The sequence below is a fragment of the Tachysurus vachellii genome, chromosome 11 (assembly GCF_030014155.1).
Source record: "Tachysurus vachellii isolate PV-2020 chromosome 11, HZAU_Pvac_v1, whole genome shotgun sequence".
NCBI lineage: Eukaryota > Metazoa > Chordata > Actinopteri > Siluriformes > Bagridae > Tachysurus > Tachysurus vachellii.
This window is the reverse complement of record NC_083470.1, coordinates 8,707,666-8,718,566: the sequence shown is the minus strand read 5'-3', so window position 1 is coordinate 8,718,566 and position 10,901 is coordinate 8,707,666. Positions and strand designations below refer to the sequence as shown.

At 37.7% G+C, this 10,901-nt stretch overlaps 1 protein-coding gene across 2 annotated transcripts; it reads right to left on the bottom strand.

The window, feature by feature from the left end:
• Window positions 1-590: 590 nt before the first annotated feature.
• On the bottom strand, window positions 591-10,176 carry LOC132853430 (adiponectin receptor protein 1-like). 2 transcript variants are annotated; one of them, XM_060881188.1, is made up of 8 exons: window positions 10,060-10,176; window positions 7,846-8,071; window positions 7,603-7,722; window positions 6,401-6,572; window positions 5,994-6,180; window positions 5,166-5,353; window positions 2,264-2,457; window positions 591-1,974 (listed from the first exon to the last, which is right to left on the bottom strand). In XM_060881188.1, the coding sequence occupies exons 2-8, from the start codon at window positions 7,987-7,989 to the stop codon at window positions 1,846-1,848; spliced, it is 1,134 nt and encodes a 377-aa protein (XP_060737171.1). In that variant the 5' UTR covers window positions 7,990-8,071; window positions 10,060-10,176; the 3' UTR covers window positions 591-1,845. The 2 variants fall into 2 exon arrangements, with proteins under 2 accessions (XP_060737171.1, XP_060737170.1); XM_060881187.1 differs by lacking the exon at window positions 10,060-10,176 and adding an exon at window positions 9,754-10,053.
• Between the last annotated feature and the right edge of the window lie 725 nt (window positions 10,177-10,901).

The window sequence follows — 10,901 nt, the reverse complement described above, 5'->3', positions numbered from 1 at the left end:
GTTATTTATGTCTGTACCTTTGAGAGTCACAAACTGCTGGAACCAAATTCCTTGTGTGTGTCAACACACTTGGCCAATAAATCTGATTCTGATATAATAAAATCACTATGCAAATAAATATCAAATTTTATTGAAATAAATGGTTAATTAGTTATGTTCTTCTACATTAAGGGAACATTCCCCCAATCTTTGCAATTTAATGCAAGGTTCTTAAGAGTTTAAAATTATTTAAAGGTTACCAGAATGTCAGGTGAATATTTTCCAAATCATACTACACAACAATACACAAATGATACAATTTCATAATGAAAACTGTCCTGGAAAACTAAAATAGACCAAAAAAGATTGATCTGTCTTTTATTCATATCTTATTAGGTAGAGGAAATGTCTTGGAAACTAAAAGTAGCCAGAAGTAGCTAGGTTAACAAAACAGGTAACGTTAATCGAGTCTGAAAAGGCAGGAGCAGGTGAAGGTAACAAGTTGGAAATGATCTGACACCACCCTCTTTTATGATTGCTCCAATTCACTAAATTGGATAATGTGTGTGCATGTACTTTTTTTGTAAAGAATATCAAAACCAGACACCGACCAAGGGAACATTTAAAAATTTATCTAGGAAAATTCTGTTTTCTCACAAACTACAGATTATTACATGAAATCATTTACAGCAGATGAAAGACTTTAATATTTTATACCTGCTTTTATAGTTCTAGACACCTGCACCACCCAAAAGCTGTAGCTACTTCTCTCAGACACGAAGCAGGTTTATCCAACAGTGTACAGACTGAACAAGACAGGAAGAGGTAGCACTGCTCACACAACTCTCAGTGGTCTGTGACTAAATGCCTCTCAAGATATACACCCCCCACCCCACCCCAGCAGTGTGACAGTGCCTTGAAGACTAAACCGTGAACAAAAGCCTAAACAAATAGTCCGTTTTTTTTAAATCTTCATCTACTGTGTATGTAGTGTTTGTGTAATAACCATGAACAAGAATTTACAGTTCCTTGTATTGAGAAAAGAATAATAATAAAAAAGTTTTTTTTTTTTTGCTTTAAGCTCACATATAATTGTCTCAAGCAGCCGTTAAACAGTTAATAAACTTTATGTAAAAAAACAAAACAAAAAAAAAAGTGTTTCTGCAGGGGAAAGGGTGACATTTGTGGTACCATTTTACCAACACAGAGAGAAACACCTAAGTACCTTCAGTTCCCTGTTGGCAGATACCACAAAACTATGAAAAAGAAACTGTAAAAGTATAAGCAAGTTGATGAGTCTTTCTCCAATGTTGGTCTTATCCTAAGACCTTTATTATAAAGAATGCATCAGCTTTTGAATTTCTTATATATATATATATGTTGTGAAATGTGAACATTTATTATTGTTGTACTTTACGACTGCTCTAAATGCTTTCCGTTTATATAATGCCTTTCTAACTCTCAAGGTCACTGTAAAGTTATGACAAGTTTGTATTAACACGTTTTTCTTCACTACAGGGAAACTTGTTCGCAGACCTTGCCTGTGGTAATCACACACACTACAGAAACTAGTCAATAGAGATCAGGTTGAAAACTGCTGGAGTATTGTTTCTAGAGGAGTTGTAAGATTTGCTTAATATGCCTTCAAGTATTACAACAATAAAACACATTGATGATTGTATAAACCTTTTAAAATATAGATAATCCCTTAAAGTCAATAACAATAACAGTTTTTGATCAGTGAGCGCAGGGTAGGCAGGGGAGTACAATAGCTCTATCCGAACTGATCCGAAAATGTTCAAAATGCTCATCACTTCGGTGCTGAAGTCATGAGTAGAAAGCAAGCGGAGAGACGGATGGAGCTTTTTAGAGGAGGGAGTCATCCGTACAGCCTCCTCCCAGGCCGTAACGGAACTCCTGCAGGTTGGAAATGCCGTAAAAGTGAATAAAGGCTGCAGCCACCACCAACACATGGAATATTTGATGAGACTGAAACTGAGAGAGAACAAGAGAGAGAGAGAGAAATCATAAGCATTTAAGGCTCAAATATCTCAAATCAAGCCACAGCTAAGAGATCTTCAATCACGCCCTTAGATTTGCTTATAAATTAAGAAAAAATGGTGCCGTGGCTTGATGCTAAGTGAATGCAAAACTAATTCAGAAATAAGGGGTACATTGCTAAACATACAATGATGGTTTAACACCAGTTTACTAAATCTTAAAAATAAATAAATGAATAAAATCCCCCCCAAAAAAACAATATTCCTTCAGAAGAATGCCTTACCCAGATATCACATTTCCCAGGAAAGTAGCGTTCAGGGATGCGTGCTGCATACAAACCGGCTCCAGTGATATACATGGCGCCCATTAGGATAAACCAGCCCATCTGCCCCACTGTTGTTGCCTTTACAAAGCCCTCAGCGATGGTGAAGTGCATTGTTGGAATAATGCCACTTAATCCCAGGCCAAGGAACACACCTGAGCACATTCACAAGAAAAGTAGAACTCACAGCATGAACACACAGAGAGGTGGGTATTACACCTACGATTACAGTTACTGGTTACACATACAGTGCCTTCCAAAAGTACTCATACCCACTGAACCTTTCCACATTTTGACATGTTACAACCACAATGAAAAACTTATTTTATTGGGATTTTATGAAATAGACCGAAAGAAAGTGACACATAAGTGTGAAGTGGAATAAAAGTTATAAAATGGTGTCCAAATTTTTTTTTTTACAAATAAATATCTGAAAATTATGGTGTGCACTCCGTCCAGGGTGTATCCTGCCTTGATGCCCGATGACGCCTGAGATAGGCACAGGCTCCCCCTGACCCGAGGTAGTTCGGATAAACAACAGAAAATGAGTGAGTGAGTGAGTGAGTGAGTGAGTGAGTGAGAGTGTGGTGTGCATTTGTATTCAGCCCCCTTTACTCTGATACCCCTAACTAAAATCCATTGAAACCAACTGCCTTCAGAACATCTCAGGGAGCACTGTACAAGCCAACATCCAGAAATGGAAAGAGTATGGCACAACTGCAAGCCTACCAAGATATGTCCATCCACCTAAACTGACAGGCCGTGCAAGGAGAGCATTAATCAGAGAAGCAGCCAAGAGGCTCATGGTAACTCTGGAGGAGCTGCAGAGATCCACAGCTTGGGTGGGAGAATCTGTCCACAGGACAGCTGTTAGTCGTGCACTCCACAAATCTGGTCTTTATGGAAGAGTGGCAAGAAGAAAGCCATTGTGGAAAGAAAGCCATAAGAAATCCTGTTTGCAGTTTCATCATGTGGAAGAAGGTGCTCTGGTCAGATGAGACCAAAATTGACATTTTTGGCCAAAATTCAAAATGTTATGTGTGGCAGAAACCTAACAATGCACATCACCCTGAACACACCATCCCCACAGTGAAACATAGTGGTGGCAGCATCATGTTGTGGGGATTCTTTTCTGCAGCAGGGACAGAGTTGATGGGAAGATGGATGGAGCCAAATACAAGGCAATCTTAGATAAAAAAAAAAAGTCAGAGTCTGCAAAAGACTTGAGACTGGGGCAGAGGTTCACCTTCCAGCAAGACAATGACCCTAAACATACAGCCAGAGCTACAATGGAGTGGTTTAGATCAAAGCATATTCATGTGTTAGAATGGTCGTCAAAGTCCAGACCTAAATCCAATTGAGAATCTGTGGCGAGAAAATCGCTGTTCACAGATGCTCGCCATCCAATCTGACTGAGCTTGAGCTATTTTGCAAAGAAGAATGGGCAAAAGTTTTACTCTCTAGATGTGCAAAGCTGGTAGAGACATACCCCAAAAGACTTGCAGCTGTAATTGCAGCCAAAGGTGGTTCTACAAAGTATTGACTCAGTGGGGCTGAATACAAATGCACACCACACTTATTTACCACACCACAGATATTTATTTGTAAAGGATTTTTGGACACCATTTATCATTTTCCTTCCCAATTATGTGCCACTTTGTGTTGGTCTATCACATAAAATCCTAATAAAATCCATTTTTATTTGTGGTTGTAACGTGTGAAAATGTGAAAAAGTTCAGTGAGTATGAATACTTTTGCAAAGCAATGTACTGTCAGATTTATTGTATGTAAAGCAGGGGATGACAAGAATTTCATTTACATTACATTTCCATCATTTGGCAGACACCTTTATCCAGAGAGACTTTTATTATCTCATTTTCATACAGCTGAGCAACTGAAGGTTAAGGGCCTTGCTCAGGGGCCCAACAGTGGCAGCTTGGTGGACGTGGGATCGAGCTCAAAACCTTCTGATTGGTAGCCCAACACCTTAACCACTAGGCTACCACATTTCACAGTCTAATAGCTTACACGTCTCACGTTATGTAGATTATCATAACATCATCTCAATATTAAAAAAATAATTATTACATTCATGTGCGACATACATCCATGATATAGAAGGTTCAAGTACACAAGACAGTTACAATTTTCCCTGACCCAAAATCTACCAGCATTTTAAGGCACTGCTCTAATTCTTAAAGACAATGTGAAACCTGAACACAATTTCCTTGCGCAACATGATATTTCAGTGATTAGGACTTTGGTTTTATCCATATGAATTTGACTGATGTACGAAAAGTGGTCAGTATTAATCTCCAGGCCAGTCTGTACTAAGTCGACAAAGTACACATGCTTCCCAAACCATCATTAAAGGCAAACTCATTAAAGGGGTTGGATAAAATCGTACTAGTGCAATAGGGTGTGTACAGTTTTGTTATAATTTACATATTGCCTGAAAACGACCATCAGTCTTCAGATCTTCAGGCCAGAAAGAACAATTAAGAACTGCATGATCTAGCACAGTTTGACCATCTCTTGTTCCAACACACACCTAATAAACAGCGTAATTATCTGCATCTAAATTGTATGTGTTTGAACAGAAAAACCACAAAACTGTCCTGGACTCTCTGCACTGAGCTGCAGACGTTAATTATGATTCTGTGTCAATACATTTTCATAAAATTGTCACCAATATTTATAACTGAATTTTTATATTTAAAACAAAAACTCTGATTATGTACAATATAACTCAGAGATCTGTACTAAAAGAACATTTCAACCTTTCTTGCAATTTCTTTTGTGTTTCCATTGTGTGTGCAGACTGCTATGTATGTATTTAATGTGTACTGAGTCAGTGCATTACCTGCACGTGTAGGTCTGTGGCGTGGAGTGGCGAAGCGATCCCACTGTGCCACGATGATGGCGGAGATGCCCAGAACACACACCACAGAGAGGTATATGAGGCGTGGCTGTGGAGAGCAGTAAAACGAGTAGTAGAGCCACGGCACGAATGAGCCCATTATCAGCAAAGCTATACCCGAGTAATCCAACCTACACACATACACACAAAAATCAAAGTTACTTGTAAATTCAGTCTGGTATTTAAAGTGTAGAGTACAGTACCCGTTCACTCAAAAGTGTGAGGCGTGCATGGGGGCTGGTTCCCCACAAGACCAAACAAAATAAATTTCTTTATATTTTGAGGAATGGAAGCAAAATATTTAAGGCAGACACAAAGAAAAATAACATAACACATGATAAGCTTTTCTTTGATGCCTGATTCTAATTATACAAATTGGTGTTATATATGTATTGGTGTGTGTATGTGTATATATATATATATATATATATATATATATATATATATATATATATATATATATATATATATATATATATATATATACACACACACACACACACACATATATATATACACATATGTATAGGTTTTCGTTAGTGACATAGAAGAATGTTTTCCATCCTGAATTACTTAATCTTTTTGATCTCTTTATTGAAAAACATTGTTTTATAGTTATTACAGTTTTATAGCTATTATATTATTATAATAGATAGTAGATACATGGAATAGTAGATACATTCATGAGTTTTAACAGCTTGAGATCACACAGACACCAGCTATTAAATAAATGTATGATATTTTTCATCTAATATAGAGACTGAGACTCACTTAGAGAATGTTCTGGACACTTTCTCTGAGTGACAGTAGACTGTGTGGAAAAGCCACGAGAAGCAGAGGCACAGCACAGCGCCTAGGAAAAACATCCCGAACACAACTTTCTCCTGTAGTGGAGCCATGAATGACACATTTGGCCTCAGCATTGTCAGTGTGCCCAGACAGATGAACAGGATCAGACCTGGGGGAGGGACATCAGATGTTATTACATTTTTACAACATGAATCATTAGTGTCATTAACGTCCTAAGACATGCTGTCAGTTCTCCAACTTTCATTGGATTAACTAATAATAATGGTAAAGTCACAGGTTCAAACAGAGTCTCAAGGAGATAAAAGGCATATTTTATAGTGGCTGTGCAATGATAACTGATATAAAAACACACAGTCATAGGAACAGACCCAGTAAATGTGTCCAGATGTTCCCAGTTTCTGTGTGGATCCTGAAGATGCTTCCAAAGCAGGCTCGGAAAGATGGCATGGGTGGCCGGTGACCATGAAGTAGGTAATCGTTGTCCTTTAGCCAATCAGGAAGCAAGTGGAAAGGAATCACTCGCCAGCGTCCTTCCCATACCTAGTAACATCAATTATAGGACAAGCACTAAATGCTGTTCATATGGATCAGACACACATATTTGGAACTGATAAACTTCACCCATACACATAATCAGATACAACATGGAGGTCAAGCAATGCCCAGCTTCATACATCAAACCTAATATAACATTAGTGGACTATGCAAAGTTGCCTAACCTAAAAAATAAGATGTAGCATAGTCCAAAAAAGTCTACTAACACAAACTATTACATTATTAAAACTCTGAGGCCATCCTTAAAAATATTTTGGTTTGCCGTAACAGTAAAAAAAAAAAAAGGTCGGTAGGTAGGTCTATATGTTTTTTTTCAAGTTTCAATGTAAAAAAAAAAAGTACAATTTTGGTGATGGTGATTACATAGGTATGGATTTAAACAAATTAGCATATCGTGATGTCACTGACTGGGTCTTCAACCCGTGCCTTCGGTCGAACACACCATTCACATTTCTGTTGTAAAAAGAGAAACATTGTGCAGAAGTATTATTTGATGTTATGCGTGTGTGTCCGAAGCTGCAGTTGCTGTATGATGCGTTCCCCAAAAAAAAAAAAAAAAAAAAAAAAAAAAAAAACTGGACGCGCTCCGAGAGAAGGCCGTTAAAATCAATTTCCTATTTTCGTTTTCAAAACTTGTGTTGTTTGGTCCAATCGATTCGTGCAATAGATTTTCGAACAATAGAATTTGTATTAAATAGAATTTTTTTTGAAGAGTAAAAAAAAAAAATTGGTCGGTCTTAACACAAATTTACAAGTCAGTCGGACTTAAAGGAAAATAAAAATAAAAATTTGAGTCGGTCCTAAATTGACAGGGTCGGTCGGGTTAAGTCAAATAAGAATATTTTTAAGGATGGCCTGAGTGAGTGAGACGGCCTTCTCTCCACAGGCAAAGAGCAGAATTAGGTAAATCATTTCATTTTATAAGTTTCAGATGAAGCAACATCTCCTGAATGGAAGCAAGTCAGAAATGGCATTCAGGCTTATGGGTAATGATTATAGACTTGTATTTGTTTACCTTGTGTACAAACTCTTCCATTTTCTCCATGGCATGGTGAGCCTGCAAAGGCAATGTGACCACCTGATCATTGTCATCCTCCTCCTCCTCCTCCTCCTCACTCGGGTAAGCTGCTGCACCCTGTAAATGTAAATGGAAGTTAAATTTAGAAAGCCATCTGTAATGTTGATGGGGCATTAACATAACTGTGATCATTGTCAGTCTTTCAGTCCATAACTTTTGTTTAGCAGGTAAAGCACACACCCTGGATTTGATAGAGGCTTTTGGACTCATTAGCAGCGGTCCAAGCTCAGTGAGTTCCACATCCTCCGTGTTCCTCTCGTCCTCCGAGACCCGGCACTCGGCATCGCTGCTGGAGCCGTTGCTGCCATGGTGTCGCGTTGTCATGGGAAGACAAACCTGAAGCTCCCCAGAGACCCCACGTTACCCCACAGCCTATGTTCAATGTCCTGTGATCCTACACACAGGGCTGTTAATAGAGAAAATCTGTATCAGTGAAGCAATCGTTCTGAACAAGACAAAAATAAACGTAGTACAATTTTATTTTTTAAAATATACATAAAAATGAGTCAGACAAAGATGCTGACCTACTTATAATGTAGAACAGGGCTGCACACAAGTATGACAAATATATTGTGTGTATAAGGTGCACTGTTCTTAGAAAATCATAGCTACTATCAGTGTGTTTACATAACAATTACATTATATTAGAATATATACAATACATTAGAATTGTACTCCAAGTTTTCATTAATGTCACATAAATACTTAAGTGATGTCATACAGATTCTCAATGTTTTTTTTTTTGACCTGATGGTGTGTGACATCACGGAACTCTGACTTCATCGAGCGTGATATTACTGAAAGCTTGGGAGTAGAATCTCCAGGTCATCAGCGTGTAATTATGTTCTGCCAAACTGAAGGTTTTCTCTACATCTCACACAGGTTTTTGGTGATGTCACACAATGTCAAATGAACATTTACTCTACTTAATTAGATTACAGAATTTCAATTCATATGTTCACACAACTTTATCAGTGATTATTGATTATGCTTGCAAAGCAACATCCTTGTTATTGTGCCGGACAAAACTTCGGCGCGTAACTTGTCCCGAAGCTTTTGTCCTAGACCCATGAATGAGGTGTCAAATCGACTGGCTCATTGAGGAGAGGTATGCTATGACTTTTATAAGCGATCCAACAAACGATGTTCGTACAGCAGACGAAAATGCAGGCAAAAAAAATCCCATAGAAATGAATGCGAAATTCCGTGAAAATTTGCACAACATGGACATATCACATCACATATCACAACCCAGAACAATGAGGGGAACTTGCTCACGGGTATTCTGATGTCACGTGACGTCACGTGAAAATAAAAAATTAGCACAACATGGACATGTGACATATCAAAACAATCAGCACGATGAGGAGAACTTGCCACGTGCAAGCACCATTCACATTTTCTTCAGGAAATGTACATTCTAGTTTTATGCTTGTTATCGTCCCAAATGATTGTATATTTTAATTGATTCATAACTGCTAATCCGTAATCTATAATAAATGCTTGTTAATAGATTCGGCAATTATAATGAAGACCCAATGCCTTAGATCTTAGATCTTATTGTAATGTCACAATAAAGATGTGACATTACCCTGTTTTCTGGTGTTTACAATGCAGTGATGATCAGTGATGTGTAGCATTAAGACAATAAACCCTGAGATTATAAACATATGTTTTCCAGTAATGCAAATGTATTATTATGTAGCCATCAATTCTATTCCACAACAGGACAATTAAGAATCACTAAACAAAAACACAGACTATTTTGCTGTGTCGTTTTTCATCAATGACATGTTTACGTGGCAAAACTTGTCCTTCCAGTTGTTTAAATAAGTGACGTGCAAAATTATCCAGCCACAAACAAGCAGGTTGTATTCATTTACATGCTGTCGATGTCAAAATGAACAACGAAAACGTGTAAAATGGATCTATTTTTTTTTTTGCTTCATAACCGAGTAATCAACCGAACATATGTGTACGTAGCCGGTTTATGACTAATACTGCAAAGCGATCCGTTTTCAGGTTGTACAAAATAATCAAACACATAACACAGGAGAAGGTGTTGTTGTTCATGGACACTTTCCATACCTGTTCTGGGTTCCTGACAACTGCGACAGAACTTATTGAAGCTCTAACCCGATTAGTGTCAGCAAAAAAAGACAAGATGGCCAGTTAGCTAGCTACACTGCTAGCTACACGAAAAGCTACACTAGCAAACATTTACCAAAGCAGATAATGTGTGCTCCGATTAAACTGTACGACGAGATTCAATTCTATATAACTACAACATTAATATCTTCTTTAATCTGCATGTGATGCTTAACCAGGTCTACTGCAGGTTATATAAAGTCTGACAATAAGGCAGTAATGATTAACTGGCCTAGCCTGGCCTACCGAGAGACGTTCTTCCGGGAATAGGCAGTCTACAGGGTTGCCAGGTCCGCTCGAAGAACTCCACCTAATGTGTACGCAGTCTTAAATGCACACTTTCCATAAGCAAAGTCCTCTATCCTGTAAAACCTCAGTTGGTTAAAAAAATGTAATAAATTGACACACCTTTTTATACCTATACTTATGCATGTTAAATTACATACTTTACACTATGCATTCATTCCTATAATGAAGTTTGATTTTTTTTTTAATATTGATATTACGTTTAGATTTTTTTTGCAGTGTCCCCTATGTAATAGCCACTGTGAAGGAGTTGTTATTATAGAATCAATAATGAACAACTTTAATCTAAACGTGTGATTTCCTTGTTCTGCCTTACTGAAAGATAAGCAGATTCCAACCAAATATATTTCAGAACACGACGGATGTAGACAATCTTAGAAATATAGAATTTCAAACAAACAAAAAAATACCACCCAAATTCAGCTTTACAAGAAAACCACGGACTTGGCAACAGGAGAGAAATCTCCAGTCTGTAAACCAGTCATGTGCAATGAAGCAGCTAATATTAAACAGGCGAGAAGAAGAGACCAGAGAAAATACAATATTCTGGTTTATTCTTTGAATCAAATTCAATGGTCACAGTTTAATTCTGAGAATAATAACTCTAGGCTAATGATTTCAATGAGAGGTTACAAGGAAAGCCTGGTAACTAAGTTCATAATTATATGCCTGTGTTTCTTATCTCGTCTTGTTAGCAATATGGTTATGAAACTTCACCTATCATTCATTCATCATCACCCTGCAGTCTCTCACGTTAAAACGACTGTTAACGTTAAAGCCCA

Bases quoted from the DNA above. Each gene is read 5' to 3' on its own strand.
- LOC132853430 (XM_060881188.1), bottom strand. From the start codon at position 7,989: ATGACAACGCGACACCATGGCAGCAACGGCTCCAGCAGCGATGCCGAG. The intron at 6,573-7,602 runs GTAAACAAATAC...TGATGTTACTAG, and splicing joins TGGAAGAGTTTGTACACAAG to GTATGGGAAGGACGCTGGCG. The intron at 5,354-5,993 runs GTGAGTCTCAGT...GTATGTGTGTAG, and splicing joins GTGTCCAGAACATTCTCTAA to GTTGGATTACTCGGGTATAG.